At 35.6% G+C, this 21,939-nt stretch overlaps 1 protein-coding gene across 7 annotated transcripts in view; it reads left to right on the top strand.

Moving 5' to 3' along the window:
* SPTLC1 (serine palmitoyltransferase long chain base subunit 1) overlaps positions 1–20,828 on the top strand; it is a 37,822-nt gene extending 16,994 nt beyond the window's left edge. For 6 of the 7 annotated variants that reach the window (XM_080638107.1, XM_080638109.1, XM_080638106.1 and 3 more), the window contains 10 exons: positions 2,272–2,404; positions 4,096–4,225; positions 5,937–6,026; positions 7,064–7,171; positions 8,559–8,654; positions 8,974–9,070; positions 10,119–10,173; positions 14,042–14,159; positions 15,023–15,096; positions 15,538–20,828. In XM_080638107.1, coding sequence (XP_080494233.1) covers positions 2,272–2,404; positions 4,096–4,225; positions 5,937–6,026; positions 7,064–7,171; positions 8,559–8,654; positions 8,974–9,070; positions 10,119–10,173; positions 14,042–14,159; positions 15,023–15,096; positions 15,538–15,631 — 995 coding nt within the window. In that variant the 3' untranslated portion in view covers positions 15,632–20,828. The remainder of the gene's footprint in view (positions 1–2,271; positions 2,405–4,095; positions 4,226–5,936; positions 6,027–7,063; positions 7,172–8,558; positions 8,655–8,973; positions 9,071–10,118; positions 10,174–14,041; positions 14,160–15,022; positions 15,097–15,537) is intronic. The other variant, XR_013958801.1, reaches the window with a different exon arrangement.
* Positions 20,829–21,939: the final 1,111 nt, after the last annotated feature.

The raw sequence follows: 21,939 nt of genomic DNA, 5'->3' as shown, positions 1-21,939 counted from the left end.
CTGCTGAACCCAGGACACCTAGCAGTCACAATTTCAGTACTACTGTGAAGACTGGGACTGGCTACCTGATAAAATATTTAAATGATGATGTGGGATTTGGTCTCGGTTCTTGTTTCCTGTTTTGGATTTGCATGTGAGCACATGTTAGGCACTGAACTGGCATTCATAAAGTTGTTGATAATAATAGCTTTATTAAGGTTTCCTAAGTATGTAGAAAGCTGTTCCAATCATATTTTCCTCTGTGCAAATGTACTCTAGGTAGTGTTTTTGGCTTTCACTTAAAGCTAAGCTAACTGAAGTGTTGTAACCAGACTAAAGCAAATCACTGCAACAAAGAGTAGGATAGTGAGATAGTACTCTGTTTTTATTACAGTGGAATGGTAGTGAAGCCTTAATTCTGTGAAGCTTAATACTGTCTTAAGCTTTTCAATCTCACAATTATATGAAGCGTTCATGTTGCCTTCACGTTCATGTTGCCTTGGTCCGAGCGGCCTGGGGTTGGTCGCCGTGACGTTCCTGAACCAGGTCGCTACGCCTACGTGAAGGCAACACGTTCATTACCTTACGTAATGATGTATCAAATTTGTGTATGCTCGATGTCAATTCTGAATGTAAATATTCTTGCCCTTGGCAAAAATTACTAGGCTTGGAAAATTTTTACATAACACAGATCTGATTATATTTGTTAGCTGATTGTTACTGACAGTATCTCATTTGCCTACTTTTTTTACTTAGACCTTGCTCATTGTAATGCTGATTGCTGCTGAGTAAAGTTCAGTGAGACTCAGGTTTTCATTTAACTGCAGTGCTCTTGTCTTTTTTTTTTTTTTTTTTTTTTTCTTTCTTTTTAATTAATGGACGTACATGGTCTTTTACACGCAAAGAAAACATTTTTCCCCATTAGGTGTCAATAGATAGCAAAAGGAAACTTTTCAAATAGTAAGTGATTAAACTTTTTGTTTCCATTTAAGACTAGTGGAAAACCAAATAATTTGTTTCCATTCCTTTTTTTTTGATGCTCAGGTAAACATTAGGAAAGGATTTTTGAAGATTTATAGTTTGCAGTCTCTAGATAAAATTGCTGTTGACTGTGATTGGGAGACTGTAGTTTGAAGACATGCATTTTGGTTTTATTGTATAAATACATTAATTGGGTAGATGTGCTTTTTTGGGGAAAGGTTATGCTAGATATTTGAGTATGGCAAAGTTAAGATTTTTACAAAGCCCTTTCTTCCTACACCATTGCTGTTGGTACCTGGATAGAAATAGCAACATTGATATAACTGTGCCTCACAGGCTATTGAAGAATCTGCATTTTTAACGGATGTTGCCTCATCTGATTTTAGTTTCAGTGTACTTTCAATAACTCCAGGAAGGTAATTTTGGCAATGATGATGTTTCAACATACTAAGGACCCCTACTTGCCTTTTAGTCTTGTTTATTTCCATTTGATAAAAGGCATAATTCTGACTAACATTTGCTAGCAGAAGCAGGTAGTGGCAAGAGAGCTACACAATTAAATGAACAGTTGACCTGATACAGGTTATTTTGTTTAAGCAGAATACTTAATGCTGTGGTCACCTTTCTGCAGGAACAATCCACTCGCTCTGTGGTATTGCCCTTCTTAATCTTTTGACTTAGTGGTGTTTTGTTTCTAACATGGATCACTGAGTGACTTAGTTTGGAAAATGCTTGTGTGTGTAATTGTGTCAATTTATCTTAAGCGTGAGTAATCCCTGGCATGCAGATGGTGACCTTTCAGTTGGCTGAAGTGCATTCTTCAGGACATGGGATGTGATTGTAGCCTGACAAGAGTAGTTTTCTGTTACAATTATAGCTGTGCTATATACAGTGGAAATACCAGCTCGGAAGAACTGACAGTCTGCCAACAGGACCTAATTAATTGCTATAAACTACATGGCTATTTGTTGTCTGACTGTGGGAACTGTGCTCCCTAGTCACAGTACAGGAGCACTGCATCATTTACCTGTGGTCTAATCCTAAATAGGTTTTAATTACCATGGCATAAGAACATGAGAACTGTATTATGTAAATATTTTAAAATCTATAAAAGCTTCTGAGCAATACCAGATTACTTGTCAGTTCAAGGCTGGATTGATTGCAACTGGTTTTGGGAAAGTTACTTGGTGTAATACTCTCCTACAAATAAACATTCTGTTTGCTTCAATTGGATGATTGCTGGAAGCAATGATAATCTTCCTGATATGAAAACAATTAAACTATCACAGATATTTTCAATTTTTCACTCAGATGTGCACTTGGAATTAGAAGAACGACTAGCAAAATTCATGAGGACAGAGGAAGCTATTATATACTCTTACGGATTTGCAACAATTGCTAGTGCTATTCCTGCATATTCAAAAAGAGGAGACATTGTGTTTGTGTAAGTAGTATTTTCTACTTGGGAAATTTCAGATTAAGGAGTTTTCCCTTAAATTTTTCTTTTTCATTATTGTTAATCATATTAAGTTAACTATTTAAAAAAAAAAGCTGGTTTTGACAAAGTATTTTGCTGTACAAAGCTCCAATATTTCTTCTTTGCCAAATACTCTGAACCAAATCAGTTACTGTTTTTATCATGGAAAAGTGGACATGGGCACTCAGCTGTAAAAAACAAAACCACAAACTTGTGCATGCAGGAGCTAACGGAAGTCTAATATCTAGGGTTTTTTGCAAGAAACTGTTTGGTTTCTCTCCTGTTTACTTCTGGCTTTTAACCATTCTTGCAGGACAGTTGTTCCACTCATGCATTTTTGCAACAGATTAGTTCGATAAATATTGGTACATATTAAAATTTTTAACAAAAGAATAGCTATGCAGGGTCAAACTAAGGAATTAGAAAGCCTGGTACCTGGACACTGAGAACTATGGTCAGAATTTGTCTAGGGAAGAGTAAAATCCTAAGAGAAACAATGTAACAATACTCAAAACTTTCTGAGCCGAAAGAGGAGAGTTTGGATTCAGTGGAAGTAGGTGGATTTTTCTTAAGCGTTCCCATTCTTTCAGTACCTTTGTAAATCTTTAGTATTCACTGTGCTTTATGACATGTGCCTTCACAGTTTACCTTGAACATTTTTTGAAAAAATATATAGAAATACCTGTTTTGAACATAACACTCATTTCAGTTGATCCATTTGATTTTTAGACTGAACTGATGCATCTTATCCAGGGGGGGAGTGAGTGGCTATGTGGGGCTTAGATGCCTGCTGGGGTTAAGCCACAACACACTGATAATTTTCTGTTTGTCTGCCAAAATCTTTTTCAGTGCTCTCTTTTTCTAAGTGTAAGGCTTGCAGCCTGTTTGACTTCTTTATAGAAGTTCTTTCATAACTTCTGTCATAGTTTTTCGTCATCTTTGGGCATTTTCCAGATCAGTTTTATTGAGATGAATGGCCAGGATTTTGCTCACTATTCAAGGATGCCAGTGTGCAATTTCAGCTTTACAGTGACAAAAGATCCCTCCATATTTAAAAGCAACTTGGTTGAATACTGCACTTAGCATGTGCAGGAGATTTGATTTAGTTGCCACTTCTAAAAAAATTACTCAAATTTAAGCAGTTGTGAAATTGCATACCCCATTATTTTTGGAGATTTGCTTTTCCAGTACTTAAAAATAGCAGTTTTTTGAACAGTGAGTTAGTAATTCCCAAAGCATATTAAAAAGCAGCTTTTTAGTGTGTGGAGGACCACTATAAATGTTACAGGCACATCTTTGCGCTTTTTTCTAAGACCCAGAGTAAATTGAGTGAGATGTTTCTGGTATGATTACCATGGTATTGTAGCTGATCCATGGAATGCTGTGTTCAGGTAAACTGCTGTCACATACAAATAAAAAAAACCCCAAACTGTTGGCTTGCTTTGAATGGCTGTAGTACTTAGGTTGAGAAGTTTTGAAAATGAGTTTTCAAAATGTAAATAAAATATGATTCTTCAGTGTGATTCTATGAATAAACCTAGTTTTAACTACAGCTGAGTACAGCTATCTGCTCAAAAGCAGGACAGTCCTTATAGCCGGCTTTCTTTGAATAATTTTTAAACCAAGTGCAAACTTGAAAGGGCTTGTTGTATTTACAGAGATGAAGCTGCTTGCTTTGCTATTCAGAAGGGATTACAAGCATCTCGTAGTAATATCAAGTTATTTAAGCATAATGATATGGCTGACCTTGAGCGACTGTTGAAAGAACAAGAGACTGAAGATCAAAAGGTACCATTCCTTTGAAGAAATATTTGTACTCTTTTGTGCCACACCCCCCCCCCCCATTTTTTAACTGAGTTGCGTAATTCAGTGGATGCAATGCTTGTAGGCAGTTGTTTGGTTTTCATAAATCTCTGTTGAGGAGTTAATGTTGCTTATGTAAATAAGATAGATATTTTTTAATTTTTTTATTTATTTATTTGCATTTATCTGCATACCCAACGGAAGTGAACAGTTGTGGAATATCTTTATGTGCAGATATACTGTTAAATACTGTTATCAGCTCAAATGCGACATTGTAAAAGCAACGCAAAAGTGGCTAGTCCTAACCCTTTCATTTAGAGAATCAACATGATTTTTTTTTTCTTTCTTTTTCTTTTTTCCTTTTTTTTTTTTTTTTTTTTTGCCCTGGCTTAAATTCTTCCCATCCTGCACTCAACTCTTAAGGTTTTCTCTCTCTTGAAACATTTGGGCCAGTTTGGCTAGCTTCTCATTCTGACAGTAGTACAAAAGGGTATCCAAAAGCAGCTAATGAAGTTTAAAAGAATCATCACTATGTGCTTTGCTTGCAGAATGCTGGAAAATTAACAGACAATTGGAAGAAAGCTGATTCTGTGCTAATATGCAAAAAGGAAAGTAGATAAACTGCATAATTATAAGCCAGTCAGCTTAACATCAGGCTAAATCAGTAATGGATCTGATTAATATTAAATGTATAGGCAACATACTAGTTAACATACCTTCGTGGAAAATACATGTTGTCAGATGCTCTTTGCATGAGTTTTTAGATGTGGCTGACAGACTAGTGATGCAATTTGCGTAACACGTTTGATTTGTTAGAGCAGAGTGCTTTGATTTAGCTACATGGTTAAAATTTCTTATTGTAATTAGCTGAATGTGAATATAAAGCTGGTGGCCAAGAGCTTAATATAGACCATGTGTGTTTAACTAAGACTAGGAGGAGTAGATGTTACCACTAGAGTTCATCCAACTTGTGGAATGGACTGTGCCTGGTTTTTTTTGCCTGCCACTCAGAAATGTCAAATAGATGTTCTCTGAATCTTTTTACAAGAACTAAAAAAGGTAAGAAGCATAAAAATATCCTTGATCAGAAGATATCAGTAAGTTTAAAGTAAATGCCAGAGGAATAGCATTTTAAAACAACAAAACTCCAGTCATACCACTGAAGTTTAGACAGAAACCAGTGCAGGATATTCTTACAGCCTACACTGGCTAGAGATCGGACAAGGAGACTAACTTGAATGTTATGAATATTTTTGGATTGTGTTTTCTGAAGGCACTACTTGTGAGAGCTTTGTGCTGCATTGAGGATCCTAGTGCACTTGTTGAAAAGCTTTCTAAATGCTCAGGCTAATGATGAATATAATAGGAACCAAGATTTGTTAGTAGATGTTATGTAGTTGTATTGTTTGTATTTTATTCATAAAGTTCAAATGAATTGGTTCTGATCTGTTGCAAAACAAGACATCATAAATCTTTTGCAAGAGTCAAAAGCTTTATTACAAAATAAAGAAAAACTAAACAAATGAGGCATTTCAGGTTTCGTTACAAGTGATAAATACTAAGTTTAAACGCTTATTTGAAAAAGAGACAGTATTTTCCTTCCCTTGTCATTACTGTCCTTCCCTATCAAAAAATCTTCAGTGCTTTTCATGTTAGTAACAGTTGATATGAACTGAAACCGTATCTTTTTCTCAAGAATCCTCGTAAGGCTCGTGTAACTCGAAGGTTTATTGTAGTGGAAGGATTGTATATGAACACAGGAGACATTTGCCCTCTTCCAGAATTGGTAAGTGATTTCAGCTTGCGTTTTAAATCTATGTTTGAAAACATGCAGCTAATGAAATAGTATTTCCACGTAGTTAAGCCTACTATGAAAAGCTCTGCATGCATGGTTTTTTTTGTTTACCTTTTTGTTTCTTCAAACATTCATGAATGAAATGATGATTCCAAATCTTACATTGTTTTGAAACTTCTGATCAGGATTGGGATTCTGATGGGATACCTAATGGCATATCTAGTGAGACTTGCAAATGAACTGGCATTTTGGGCTGGCTATATTCTAGTAGATAATGGGAAAAACACTATGGAACTGTTGGAGCAAGTCCAGAGGAGGGTCATGAGGATAATAAAGGGGCTGGAGCACCTCCTGTATGAAGACAGGCTGAGAAAGTTAGGGCTGTTCAGCCTCGAGAAGAGAAGGCTGTGTGGAGACGTCATAGCAGCCTTCCAGTATCTGAAGGGCATCTACAAGGATGTTGGGGAGGGACTCTTCTTTAGGGACTGTAATGATAGGACAAGGGGTAACAGGTAAAACTTAAACAGGGGAAGTTCAGGTTAGATATAAGGAAGAAGTTCTTTACTGTGAGGGTGGTGAGGCACTGGAATGGGTTGCCCAAGGAAGTTGTGAATGCTCCATCCCTGGCAGTGTTCAAGGCCAGGTTGGGCGGAGCTGTGGGTGACATGGTTTATAGTGTGGTGTCCCTCCCATGAGAGAGGGGTTGGAACTAGATGATCTTAAGGTCCTTTCCGACCCTAACTATTCTATGGTTCTTTGATCATCTTGAAAGTACTTGATAGCCTATTTAAAAAAAAAAAAAAAAAAAAAGGTATATGAACATTTATGAAATTTGCTCTGGTCTTACATGTTGGGAGAATTTTGAAGGCTTTTAAAGTATCTTCATGACAGAATACAACTCTAGAGCTGATATTTTTGCCGTCTTCAGGATACTGTACTTGTCTGTCTTTATCTTATCTCCCCCACCAATTTTGATACTGAATTCTGATTGGCTTGACTTGTATTTTGTATCATTTGCTCTGTTTTAGATAAAATTAAAGTATAAATACAAAGTTAGAATATTTTTGGAGGAAAGCCTTTCGTTTGGAGTCCTTGGAGAACATGGAAGAGGAATTACTGAACACTTTGGAATAAATGTAAGTGCCTTTTTTGTGAGTTTTATTATGAACAAGACACTTGTACAGAAACAAATTACACAATTCATTTCTTATGCCTGTGCATTAACAGTGTTTACTAGTATACTATAGAAATTTAAACATACTTTTCTTTATCAGGCTTAAAGCATTCAGGTCTTTGCACTTTTCTTTCACTTGCTTACATGGAATAATTTTATCTTTAGTGAGGAAGATAACTAAAGGATGTTTACAGTGTGTAATTTTATCTCTTTTTGGGACACTCAGTGAGATGATGATTGCAGTATTATCCAGCCACATACACTTAAAAGTGTCATGCTTACAAAGAAATATTTGGGGGCTAGGAGTAAGTCAGAAGAGTATCAGTGTATAGCCAGCCTGCTTTGTTCTATTGCCCTTTACTCCAGTGGGTTAAAAAATGGGATAAAGCTTTTAATGGTCTTTTCAAAGGCACTGCTTTAATACTTTACCTACAGATTAAGATAGACTATTTTTCCAAGAGCCTACCATTTATGGTGTTGATTCAGCTGAGGAGTACTTTGGAAATCCAAAACAGTACCCTTGTGGTCATTGGTTACCACAGCCACCTGAGCTGTGGAAGGATGAAGTTCTCTTCTGGTTGCCAGTGTCTTAGCGTGGAGCATCTTTCACTACATTCTGACAGTGTCTTGAGTTCAGCTTGGAAGTGAAATATCAAATTCTAAGGAATTCATTCCGTCTTTCTCTATCTTTAATTGTTTTCACTTTAAGTATCTTAATACCAAATGTGGAAAAAAGAGAGAGCTTTAGGAAAGGAAACAGTATTGCTGTGATGCTTGCCAAGTACTATCTGATAAATTGGCTTATGTGTTAAATTAATTTACAAGAATTTACAAGCATAGTCTTTCAGTTTTGTCTGCTCAAAATGGGAATTTGTAGCAGTGGTCATCAGTGTGCATTACAGAGCCTGGCAAAAAATATTTGCAACTAGCAAGTGAAATAAGACAGTCATGTCTAAGGTTCAAACTCTGATTTAATTTGGCTTATGCTCAATCTTAATCACATTCTAACTCCTGCTGAGTGCAGTGAGACTACTTACGTTCTTAAACGGCACTGTCACACTGAGTACTTCGAGGAATTCTCAGCAGTATCTATGTATTTTTTCTGTTTGTGTACTTCACATTGAAATGCCTGGAAAAGAGTGATCCTATTAAAATTATCTACAGATTCATAAATTTCAATTTCTAAAGTTCTTTTGGTTTGCTTAAAATTATTTCAAATGTAATTTTAATATGTGATATTAAAATTATCTTCTCTAGTATTCATAATAATATGAAACAAGATACACCTTTAATAGATTTATCTTATAGCCCTGATGTAATCATTAATAACTTGTTGATTTAACTGGCAGATTGATGATATAGATCTTATTAGTGCAAACATGGAAAATTCACTGGCTTCTATTGGAGGATTTTGCTGTGGAAGATCTTTTATTATTGACCATCAGGTAAGCCAGGCCTTAATTTTTACATGGTGTGGCAGGTTTAGTTACTTTGATACTAATAAATACATCTAATTTCTATTTACAAGGAGTGTTATGATATAAATTACTATGCAATATTTTATTCCATAAGAAACTGTCTAATTCTGTGAAATACTGTAGATGAATTAGAAAGTTACTTTTAAATCCTTCAGTGAACCTGTAGGTGTGGAACAGAGGTTGTTTACATGGATGTGAATTAACTTTTAAAACATTATCTATATTGCTATAAACAAAAAAAGTGAATTCTTTTTTCCTTTTCCTCTCTCCCCTCCGCCTCCTTTAGCGATTGTCTGGTCAAGGCTACTGCTTCTCTGCATCCCTACCTCCTTTGTTAGCTGCAGCTGCTATTGAGGCTCTGAATATTATGGAAGATAATCCAGGTACTTAATTCAGGAAAAATTTTATTCTTCAGTCTTCTTTCAGTTGGAATTAGTAACTCGTATTTTTCCCTGTTTTGATTCCTTAGCCTCTTAGTCTTTTAAGTTCTCTCTCTTTTCCAGCCAATTAATTTTACATACACTTTTTTTTTCTAAATATAATTTTCCATCCTACTCTTCTTCAGTGTTCAGTGCCTTTACCTTCTTTTAGCTGAAAATGAGCAAGTTATTTGGGGCTAGGAGGGACAGAGATGGGTTTCAGTAAGCAAATAGGACATTATAATTCTGCTTTATAGACTAGTGATATGCTTCTTCCTTGAAAGCAAATTCCTTCAAGACAAAGGGAGGTAGAGAAGGTTAAAGATAAACAAATGGCAATATATTTCTACATATTTCACCTTCATCAGCATTGACAGGTTGTAGCACATCTGCAGAGAAATGCTGTACTTAATTTGTCACAAATAAATAAAATCTACTGGGTAGCCCATGCGTAATCCTCTGAATTAAACAAAAGCAAGAAAAAATTAAGAGTAAGTTAGAGGACTGTTAGCTGTAGTGGAGGGTCAGCCTTTACTAAGGAACAGAACCAAAGTTTGCACATCCAGTAGTCAAAGTTTCCTGTTGATAATTCTGCAGTGACTTGGTGAAAGGACCAGAGACAGCATGCCTGAAGATATTTTATAAGTAAAAAAAGATATTTATATAAGTAAATTGGACCTGGCATTTCAATCTCATTACCAAGTGTTTGTGTCATCCTTTCCGTATGATCGTGAACCAGTGCAGCTGGAGTAATGAGATAAAGGGAAGTACGTATTTGCCACATCTTAAAAGCCTGTTATTTACTGGCAGAAATGGGAATCAGAAACATTATGAAGAGTAGTGAAGAGACTTAGTACTTCAATAGATATGTGTCTCTTAGTTTTCCTTCCAAATGCTTTTTATTGAAGACCTAGACTTACAGAAATGTAAAGTGAAAACGAGATCTCTAAGCTTTTTCTTTTTTTTCTTTGTTTTTGGTTTGGTTTGTTTTTTTGTTTTTTGGTGTGTGTAGATATTTTTCAGACTCTCCGGGCTAAATGTGAACGAATTCACAAAGCTTTACAGGGGTAAGTGTGTTATTTTGGGTTGGGTTTTTTGTTGGTGGGGTTTTGTTGTTTTGATATTGGTTTGGTTTGGTTTTTTGGGTTTTTTTGTTTTGTTTTGGGTTTGGTTTTTTTTTTGGCTGTTGTTGATTTTGCCCAGGCCTTCATAATACCAACTTTTTAAAGAACTCTCCTTGACCAAATCTGTTTCTGGTTTTACAGATACTTGGACTGAGATATGTACACTAAATTATATATGTATTAAAGGAAGAAAATAATCCTTTTCCAATTGTCTCTGTTATGCTACTAGCAAGTGTCCAAGTTTTAAAAATCCCTTTACAGATGAAATCAGATTACACCTTCATGCTAGTGAGAATGATTGCAAGCCATTACGCATTTAAGTCTTTAGAAGAATGTGATAGCTTTCAATGGTATGAAGTGTTAATAACCATTTTGAAAAAAAAAAAATGTCCAAGTAAAAGCACTTGGGATATAGCTTAGCAGATACTCTTTCAGACAACTCAGTGTACCTTGCAGTCACCTTCTAACACAATATTGTTCTTGCATATAAAACTAGACTGTTAAATAGTAATAGAAGCATTCATAGTTCTGGGGGCACGTAGAAGATTGCTAGAATTTATCTGAAAAATAAGGATTCTGTTTAAAATTTACTAACACTATGCTCTTTTAAAATATGTCTATATTGAGTAATTGCTTTTTTCTGTCAGGTTTTGATACTAAAAAGATATAGAAATAACTGACTTTTCAACAACTGTTTAATAGGTATGTTAGCTGGTATGTTACAATTTTATTCAACGGTTTTTCTGTTACATATTACAGAAATGAATGACATTAAACATGCACAAAATCTGTAATGCATGATTGATTGTACTAGCTGGTTTTTTATGGTATTAGTAACTTAGATATTCAGTGTGAGTTGCTCGTTACTTCAAATAAGCGATTTCCTGCTTAGCTGATATTTTATGTTAGAACTTTAGCTATATCCAACTTCTTTGGGATAATCCTACCATGAACTAATCCTTGTTTCCTTTGGCTGTGTTGTGTTTCAACAAAGCTTTAAAATGCATGGGCTTTCAGGTCAAAAGTACCCAGATGCTTCTATGCTTGAAATTTAAAATTTTGGAGCAACTTAAAAACTGTTAGTGTCTTTTGTTTCTAGTAATGGAATGTTATGATTGAGCTCAAAGGAGAAAATGTGTAACATCCTTCTCTAACTCATTTTTAGGTATCATTTGACAAATATGCTAAAAATACAGGGAAAGAATGTAAGGAAAAATTATCAACCTTTTACTTGTTAATATTCACTGCAAAACAGAAGCAAATAAGCCATGGCTGGTAGTTTTCTGTGCTGTGACTGATAACTTTTTTTTTACTTAAATTCAATGATTAGTATAATCGCAAATCGACAAGTAGGCAAAATGTCTGAGTGTCTGTAATAGGAATTTTGTATTCTTGCTTTATGGAAAATGGTGTGGTAATATAGGTGTCAAAAAAAAAAAAGTTCTTCTAGGTCATACTGGGAAAGAATTTGAAAGATTCAACACTACCAGGGAACTGGGAAGCCCTGTAGCAGAAAAACTATCCTAACAATTGCATAAGGCAATATTATAGGGAAGATTTGAATTAGTATTTGCAGGCTCCAATGTGTTTTTGTAAATAAAACCACACTAGAAAAAGCATGTGATGGTTTGAAGAGGAGGCAGAGTTTTCGGAAAAGCTTTCTTCAGTGCTGTGACGTTAAACATACTCATCTTCCTTGCCTAACTATGACTGCTGCTTGATTCCAGTTCTTTATGGTACACATATCATTTCTTATTGTCTATGGCAGTTTGTAAAGCATAAGCAAAGACAGTAAGAGATGGGATAATTAACACAAATTGGGAATTTTCCTAACTTTCTTAACAACCTTTAGATAAAGTAGATTTTGGTTGTGGATTTAAGAAATATCTAGTGTCTTAGAAAGTAGAAATGAAAAAGCTCTGTTGTGGGAAGACTTAATTTTGAGGGTTTTTTTAAAAAGCATGACAAGAGCAAGTAGTACCCCTCCAGCAGTTCAGTACTGACTGTGTATCCTACACCTGGCTGAGAATTTTCCAATAAAGCAGGTTTTTATTGCGGAAAAGTGGATTTAATTTAAAGATTTTTGCTATCAGAGAAACTTGGGTTTTTTTGGTTTTTTTTTTTCAATGAGACTTTGTTCTAGATTTCCGTTAGCAAAACTGAAAATGTTTATGGTGTTCCAAGCAGCATGGTTACACAGGGTTTACTACTGCCAGGAGCTTGGACTGCCACTCAGTTCTGCAGCCCAGCCTTATAGCTGGGATGAGGAAGATGCTCCCCAAGGCTACTTCAGTACTGGTATGTTAATGCTGGGAAGCATTCCTGGACACTGGATCTCAGTTGTCCACTCTCCAAAATTAGAGTGATCTGTGGCATGGGTTTGGCTCAGGCCAAACAGTGCTCTTTGAAAGGACTCCTGGATACAGTTCAAGAGTTGGTGTGAGTCAGGAGGTGTTCACACTCGTCAGTTTGGATGTGGCCACCTTGATGCGAAGGCTCACATTTTAGAAGTATGGATGTGAATCATTCCAAACCCATTCACCACAGAGCCAGAAAACAGTCCAAGGCATATTTAATCTATTAAGATAAAACTAGCCTTTAAAGAAATGTTGGAGTTCAGGAGGCTAGTTTTGTTCCTTTATTACTTCAAAATCAGCTCTTCCAGATACTTCTTTTTGTGTAGGAGTTATATTTGGTTAATTTGCAAGTGTAGGGGAATGACACCAGAATATGTGCAGTTTTGTGGCTGAAGAAGAATATCAGTTTGATTTGTCTTTCTGAAATGGACTGTGAATTGAAATAGCATTGTAGAAATAATGCAAGATGCTTTCCATGCTAAAGTATGATTTTATTTTTTTCTAGGTTATAATTGATTCAGTGTGTCTCTAGTGCCAGTTTTCTCTCCTCCAGGCTCCAGTTCTGGCATTTATGGATTTAACATCTCTTCTGCTAACTGAACCTTGAACTTTTAAAAATAGAAAACTTACTTGAAAATCAGGGTATAAACTTAAAATGAGTGTGAGGCAAGCTCATCAAAGTCAGGATATCAAAATCACATCTGATGGTAGACATGCGTTTATGGGACCTGTGAACACTGGAGACCAGAGGTCTTGCTTGGGTATTGGAGACAGCTTTTTGGAGGGGAATAACTCAGTCCTGAATCAGGACAATGACAATCAAATGTCAGTCATTCAGTCAGATTCTAGGAACCCAGTTATCAGCTCTCCTTATGTACAGATGTGAGAACAATTCTAGTAATATAACTAGTTTTAGAGGAGCTTCTGACTAAATGACAAACAATGTTGTAAAGATTTTCTTACAGGAAATAATTAAAAATCATAAATCTTGAAAAAAAACCCCAAACAAACAAAAAAAGAACCCCACATTGTTTTTATTTATGACAGAAGTGGGTAAAAAGACTTGCTATTATTTATTTTCTTAATATAGACTCCAGAGACTTAACTAGCTGTGTTTTTATCAGCAACATACACGCCTCACTCTGACGTTTCTCCTGCCTCATGTTCCTTTCAAAATTTCTGAATCATTAATCCTTTTAGCAAAAGGAGTCACTATTGTTACATAAACTTGCTGAAGCTACATTTAGTAAACTCCTTAGTAAAGACATTCCCTTGATAAGCTTTGTTGTCTTTACCTATTGCAAGCTGAAATGCACATGTGCTTTGCATCAGCATTAGTGAAGTGAAATATCCCTCTCTTCTCACTCACCAGCTACTACCTAGAACTCTTACTACCTAGAACTTCAACACATGTTCAAGAAGGATATGCATTGAAGGCTTTTTATTTGTTTTAGGATTTCTGGCTTAAAAGTAGTGGGAGAAACTTTTTCTCCAGCATTGCACTTACAGTTGGAAGAAAGCGGTGGATCTCGGGAAAATGATGTCAAGTTACTCAGAAGAGTTGTGGATTATGTAAGTGTTCCCATAGCAAATAAAATATATTATTGTCTTTGAATGTAAATAATGGTTATGAAGTGCATATGGGTAGAGAGGCTTGTTGGATAACTTGCTGGAATGTCTTGCAGGAATGCTGCAAGAAACTCAGTTTCTTTGCTGATTATAATGCTATATTAAAGACCATCTTCTAAAAATTTCATGCTGCAGATGTTTAGGTCTGTAGCACTGCATGAAAATATGTAATTAGGCCTTTTATTTCAGAAAATAATTATTTCCTGGTTTGTAATTCAAAACTCAAGCTAAATTTGCAATAAAACTTTTGCTTAGAAAACTTCTTATGATGTTTCTAAGAACAAAGGCTATCATTTCAAGAGTTATGGTGGAATGTTTTAACCATTTGAGGTCTGGTTTTCTGTAATTTTATTTGTTTGAGCACATGAACTTGCTTTTTTCTGTGAAGAATATCATGTTTTATATGTAGTATTTTTTCCATCTTCAATACCCTCTTTCTCCCATGTGAAGATGAAGGTGGCAGGTAAACAAGACTACACAGCAAAAAACTCTGAAGTTGATTGCCTTGAAAACATGCTTAAATATGATTTAATAGCCTACTTAATGCAGCATTTTTGTCTGATTACTTGGAGCTGAAAGCGAAAGAAGCTACACCCTAACATTTTATGTGTTCATAATTCCATGTGTTTACGCTGTGTTAAAATTAGAGATGATTTTTCACAGGCTTATAAACCTCTGTTTAGGACAGAGCTTATAGTTATCATGACACCAAACTCGTAGAAGTTAGTTGTATGTATTTAGTCATCAAAAGACTGTGCAATCAGAAGTTCCCAGATTGACAATTGCTGTATCTTCTTTATTTGTAGTGCATGAATAGTGGTATTGCATTAACTCAGGCCTGCTATCTGGACAAAGAGGAAAAATGTCTTCCTCCACCCAGGTTAGTAAAAAGTCAATACATCATTTCATTTTATTGGATATGACTGTCTCTTTTCATACAATGAAAATAGGGTTTTGTTCAATAGACTGGTTTGAGTAGTTGGTCCTGTAAATATTTGGAAATGTTCCATTTTGAGGTATATTGTCAGTGACTGTTACAAGATCCTAATACCTTGAAATAACTGTATTGAAACTACCAGGCACATTTCCATGATCTGCAAGTAAAAAAGATGATAATCACATATCTGTAGTGTGATGTAGTTAAAAAGATGTAATCTGACCATTTCTGCTTAGACAAACGTGTTGTTTTTGGCTGAATTTGAATCCATAATAATTTCCCTAGATAGAGTAGTCTTAATGTGTTAAAATTGGTACAAGAAAAATTCCGAAGGTGAACCAAGGAGTAAATTTTACTCTGTATGTTCTGGTTTTCTTTTTCTAGTATTCGAGTAGTGGTAACAGTGGAACAAACAGAACAAGAACTGGACAAAGCTGCATCACTTATTAAGGAAGCTGCACAGTCTGTATTGAATTAGACTGCTGGATTGGATTCCTCTTTCCCCAACTTACCAGGTTGTGTTTTACACTGCGTAGTGACTTCCAGGTTTTTCCACTGATGGCACTGAAATCTGTCTGAGTAACAAGATTGTTCCAGAACAGTACAAATGCAGTGAGGGGAAGAATGCTGAATTTTTGAACCTGTGAATGACACAGTGTACTTGCAATTCACTCTACCACTTACCAGCATTTTTTCAAATGGGATATCACTGTTGCATATATGACTCTTTCATAAGTTGCATCTAAGAAGTTTTCAGTTAATTTCTTCAAATGCTTAAGCGTTTTCAAAGTGTGTATGAATGTTGTTTTCTTCCAAAACATCTAAAATGTATCACTTTCTCCACATATCTTTAGAATTTAGGAATTTCAAACAAGTTTCAAGGAAATCCACACACACACACCCTAAAGATAGGCTGTTCCTAATACTGTCAAAAAGAGAAAATAACACTTTAAGAGATGATTTTATGGTATGTTATGTCATTTATGGTTGAACTATAGAAGGAACTTAAATTCCTTTTTTGTTTGTATCTTTCTCTAACCATTTTTGTAAACCAGGTTTTAGGAATGCCTGGCCAGAGAATTCCATTGTCTAAATGGTAAATCCATATTAAATACTACTTTCTTCCTGTGTTTCATATGTAATTATATGCATGTTTGATATTATGGGTGATTAACTTTAAAACATGTAACCTGAAAACTCTGAATTGTGAAATTCATGTAATTCCATTATAGTATGTTCAGTCAGGTAGACTTTGTGCTATTCTTGAAGAGGAGTCATAAGCAGCATGAAGAATGAACAAAGATTTTGAAACAGCAGCTCTGTACTAGTTTAGTCAAACTACTTTGAAGCACTGTAATGGTGTGTGCTACATTTTATTTCTGAGCAGCTATACCTTAGAGGGAAAGATGGATAGCCAATAAGAGTTTAGATTATAGAAAGATTACTGAAACACAACTCAATACATGCACATAAAATCCCTACATAACTGGATAGTAATATATGGAGGTTATGCTGTCCAGATTTTCAGGAAGCACAGATGGACATTACAGAGATGGACACATTACACCTATCAGAGGAAACTGGTAAGGAAGAATGACAGTAAGCTGTACCTCCTTGTAAAAATGATAGCTATGTAGTTCAGGATTTTGCTTTAAGAATGCCTGATCTGTCTTCTAGCTTGTTTTGTACTTACGTGCCTTTTCGGTTGCTGCTACAGCACTATTTTTTGAGAAACATCTTTGTTTAAATAAAAAGTTAATCATGTTTGATTCAGATTTTTACTTATCATATAATTAGATTTTGTAGCATGATCAACTCTATTTTGTTGAATATTCTGTGTCAGATATGCACAGTCTGTGTTGCCTCCTTCAGTTCATAATGACTGTCCATACACTGGCTTTCAAAACTTCTCAGCTGCATGCACTCAGATAAACCACCTAAAGCTGTGTTGGTGCACCACTGTGACTGTTGCTTGACTATTTGAAATAGTCAAATCATTATCTGCTGTGCAACACAGAGGAATGGTCACTGCAATGTGAAAGAGTGTTCCTATTTCACTGACATTTGTGTTTTCTGTATTAACTGTGAGTGAAAGCTTGTGAGAAGCCAACAATTCCAAAGAGTAAAGACATGGGGAAGGAAGCTGATTCCTGTTTCACAGACTGGAACTGAAGGAAGCTGATTCCTGTTTCACAGACTGGAACTGAAGTGCAGAACAATCAGCCTTCTCAAGACTGTCAGAAATTAAGAGAAATGGAAATCAAACCCTATGCTTATAGTTTGAGCTTGTAAGCCTTTTTTGAGTTGATAATATAAACCTCAGTATTCAAGTAAATCAAGCCTTTGATGTATAAGATGGGAACAAATGATTTTACTTTGATTCCAGTGCAGCATAATAAATGGTTTTGGAGTTTGAGGTAAACCTGTGAAGGTAAGCAAATCACCAGTTAGCATTGAAATACTAGGTTGCAGGATCTATATTCACTTCTTGGCTTTTTTGATATTTTTAAGCTGTCTGCAAATGGGAACTTTCTTGTTGCATTCTTGAGAATTGGCAGTAATCTTCAGATACAAGGGTTTTTTTGTTCGTTTTTGTTTGGGGTTTTTTGTTGGTTTTTTTTTTCACTTTAAAGTGAAGTGATAATACCTGAATTGCCAGGAAGCAGAGTGGAATCTCTGGTGATTTTGAAGGTCTGACTTCAGAGGTTCTCATGAAACTAAAGTTCAGGTATGTTGCTGAGAGATACTATTATCCGATTAATTTGGCAAATAAACCCAGCATTCAACCATTGGAAAAATGGCCTTTGTCCATTTTTGTTGTCCACAAGTGTATAGAAAAGGAGCATTTAGATCACACTAAAGTGAGCACCTTATGATTGATAGCACCTGAAGTACTGTTATAATGTGTGTTTTACTGGCAGTCTCTGTGAGAAATTAAGACACGAGATGTAGCTGATGGAGAGATATATCCCTGGTCAGTTTAAGCGTGTCTGGCCCTTTTCTTTTTAATTTTCTAGTAAGTATCTCTGACATGGCAGGCAGCTGAATGAAGTATGGCTCTGTGGGTAAAAAATGTTGGTATTAGGGAGGCAGCCAGCACATGTTCTGGTTAAACTTTTGACATTAAAAAATAAGAAGCCTGTTAGGGTGCTGAAGTTCTCAGTGCTGTAGGGTGATAAGTGTATGATTCAGCCTGTTTTAATTGCTTTATAGTTATGTTTGGATGAAGAGGGACTTTTTCATCCATTTCTTCTGATGTGGGAGTGAAGCTGGGGTCTTAGTAAATAAATGGAAGGCTGTTTAGCAGGATGCTTTGTGATGAATCAAACACATAAGGGCATTATCCTGTATTTCAAAGTTTCTGTTGAAAATATGTATCTGTATTCTTAATTCTAATTCAATTAAATTATGTATTTTGTGCTGTCAGGTATTTGGAACAGACTTTCAGCTAAGTGAAAGCATCAGGATAATAAATTGTGATCAAAAATGATTTTTTTTAAAAAATGAAGATTAGTATTTGGTAGTTGAGAAAGAATGTATTTTGACTGTAATGAGGTAGCCATTTGAAATTATCCTGATGAAAGCAGTTTTTTGCAATATATAGTGACTGGAATGGACTGAAAAGAATTTGTACTTTGAAGGTATTTTGGATTGAAGAAACATGTCTTCATGATATATTCTTTTTTAAACAAAGATGTATTTTCTAGGAATATTTAACAATAATTGATTGTTATTTTTGTACGTTCATTGTTTTTTATAGGAAAACCTACAGATGCCTTTTCTGTTTATTGTACTAATCATTTTTTTTGATAGAAGGTGAAGTGCATAAGGAGAGTATTAAGAAAGAAAGAGAGGTATGGCTGAACAACTTTCTTTTTTTTTTTTTTTTTTCTTATTACTTTTGAAATATAATCCCAGTCACTGCACAGAATGCTGTACTGTCTCCTTTCTGTCACTCCATCTGGAGTTTATTATTTTAAACAGGGTTGTGGAGTGTTGGCATTCACTGATCTATGAAGTTGCTACTGCAAAAGTGTCTTGCATCTTAAGATGACTCAAGAAATGCACATGAGCTGTAAATGCTGCTTAAAAAGAGGAAACATTTACAACTAGCACAAAACGTTTGTACATAAAATTATTTCAGTGTCCTAGTAAAAGGAAATGTGTGGATAACATTTCTTACAGTTTTATGTTCTTTGGCGATTTTCATGCTGATAAGATGATGCACTTACACTGTCCTGCTGTTGATGGATTTTTCAGATTTTAGTTTCATATCCAGTGTGTGTGCTAGATCATTGCAAAGTATTTATAGCAAGTCACATAAGCTAATAAATCAGCTGAGCTGCAGATCGCTGGAAGTATCTGTCAGGGAACTACTCTTCTCTACATGACCAATTTCTAATACTCAAGTAGCAGATACGTATGTAAAACTGCTGTTGGAAACTGGACACTGGGCGAGATACAATTTTGTTGTGACTCAGTGTAGAATTTCTGATGTATCAATGAACTCTTGAGTCCAGATGAAATGTGCTCCAGCTTTGAAGGACCTTTATGGAAGAAAATACTGCAGTTTTGCCTGCTGTGTCATATGGGTAATATTTCTCTATTTATCCCTGCTATTAGAGGTGTTACCACCTGACTTTGCATGCTCTTTGGATAACTGAGCTGTATTTTCCAAGAGGTGATCCAGTGTTGGCAAAAAACTAGTAAGTATTGGAGTCAGAGGTGAAACTTAAGTAGATTTGGAAATGTATAATCCACTGGATAACTTTTTTTTCCTGCAGGTTGAAAATGAAAATATTTTGGGCCATTACTAACAGAGACATGATCATTTCACTTGGCACTTGGGAGGCTGCACTTGGAATACTGTGTCCAGCTCTGGTGCTTACAGTTTGAGGAAGACAAGGACAGACTGGAGAGTGTCTAAAGGAGGGACACAAAGATGACTAAAGGGCTGGAGAACCTGCCCTGAGAGGAAAGATGGAAAGATTCATGTCTCCTCTCCTGGAGAAGGGTGGAGGGAACCTCATCACAGGTTTCCAGTAATTAAAGGGTATCTACAAAGAGGGTAGAGGTTTTCTACAAGGAGCCATATGGAGAAAGGACAGCAGGCACAACTTGCACCAGGAAAGGTTTCATCTTGATATAAAGAAATTTTTTCACAGTGGAAGAACATTCAGTTGCTGGAAAACAACCTCCTCAGTGATGTGGGGGAGTCCCCATCACAGCAGGCTTTCAAGACATGACTGGACAGAGTTCTGGGTAATCTCACCTAGGCTCCCTGTCCCATAAGAGGTTGGACCAGATGATCTTTTGAGGTCCCTTCCAACCTGGGCTGTTCTGTTATTCTGTAGTTTTATGATTCTAGACAGGAACAGGAAGTAATTTTTGACACTTGACTATTCAAAATGTAGCTTCTTTTGGAGCAAACCCTTTGCTGATTACCTAAGAATGTCACAGTAGGTGCTAGAGGGAATGCCAGAGATGGAATTTAAACTTGGCGCATTACAGTAAGTACATGTTAGATTGATGATAAAGAGAGGATAAAGAATGTGGCATAACACCAGTACCTCATGATAATCTGGGAGGTGGTTTTAACTTCCTATCATTTTTCAGTGGTTTGGACTTTCTCTGTTCTGCATAACAAGATAATGAAATGGCTGTTCTGTACAATTAACTGCTGAAAGATCAAATACTAACTTTTTTGTTTTAACTTTGTTCAGGATAATACTTCTTTATAAGCTAGCTGCTATCATGTTTATACTGAGTAAAGTTTTGTCTTGGTGTCAGTCATGAATGTGACTTTTAGTTACAGTATCTAAACAGACTGCATTTTTAATGCATTTTAATGCAAAATTACCTTTGTATGCAGCATTTAGGTTTAAAGGCTGTGAGTGTTTAAGTGGTCTTTAAAGTAGCTGATGCTATGGAATACTTGATGGTAACAATATTCCTGTTTATGACTGGTTAGGTAGAATATTTTATTGGTGAAGACTATACATCTCATTTTGATCCATCCTTAGATTTTTTTTTTGTGGCCAAGCTACACACAAAGAATTGCTAGCAAACAGTAGTCATCATTTGCAATAATAAGTTTCCTGAGTTTTTCATGGATAGAAGAATGACATGGAAGAAGTTAAGCCATAGGTGTGGCAGTATGCAAATTGTTTTACTGAAATGTGTCAATTTTCAGATTGCACTAATAAGCAAATTTAAATTACTTGCTTATACATAAATTGCTATCTTGAGAAGAAGAATTTTAAAATATTGAAGGATTTTAAAAGATGTTTTAAATAGGTTGCTTTCTTGTTTCTTGAAGCTTTTGCTATTTCCTGCACTTTTGTTTTCTGGATATCTTCCTGATTTTTTCCTTTGTTTTTCCAGGTAGCCACCAAAAATACATGTATTTTTAGTTGTTAAAAAATTACTTAAGCAGTGAAAGTGTTTGGTATACAGTAGACCTTGTTTTAGTGATTAAGTCCACATTTCCTAAATTGCTGAGGCATATTGATGTTGTCTGACTGGTGGGAGTCAGGGAATGTGCAGAAAGTTTTATTAAATAGGGGTTTTAAATGATGGCACAAATTAATTGGATTTATTAGGTGATGATTTCAGTGAAAATGTAATGACTCAGTTTCAGTCTAGTTCCAGTGCTCATCTGTTCTTGATACATAGTGCTGGTGAACACTGTGCATTTACAATACACATGTATTTGAGGTTTGAAGTGTAAGTTGAAATCTGTAGAAATGCATAAATGACTCAAGTGTCAATGACCACTTCTAAGTA

This window comes from Psittacula echo (genome assembly GCF_963264785.1).
Source record: "Psittacula echo genome assembly, chromosome: Z".
Classification (NCBI taxonomy): Eukaryota; Metazoa; Chordata; class Aves; order Psittaciformes; family Psittacidae; genus Psittacula; species Psittacula echo.
This window is presented reverse-complemented; position numbering and strand designations above follow the sequence as displayed.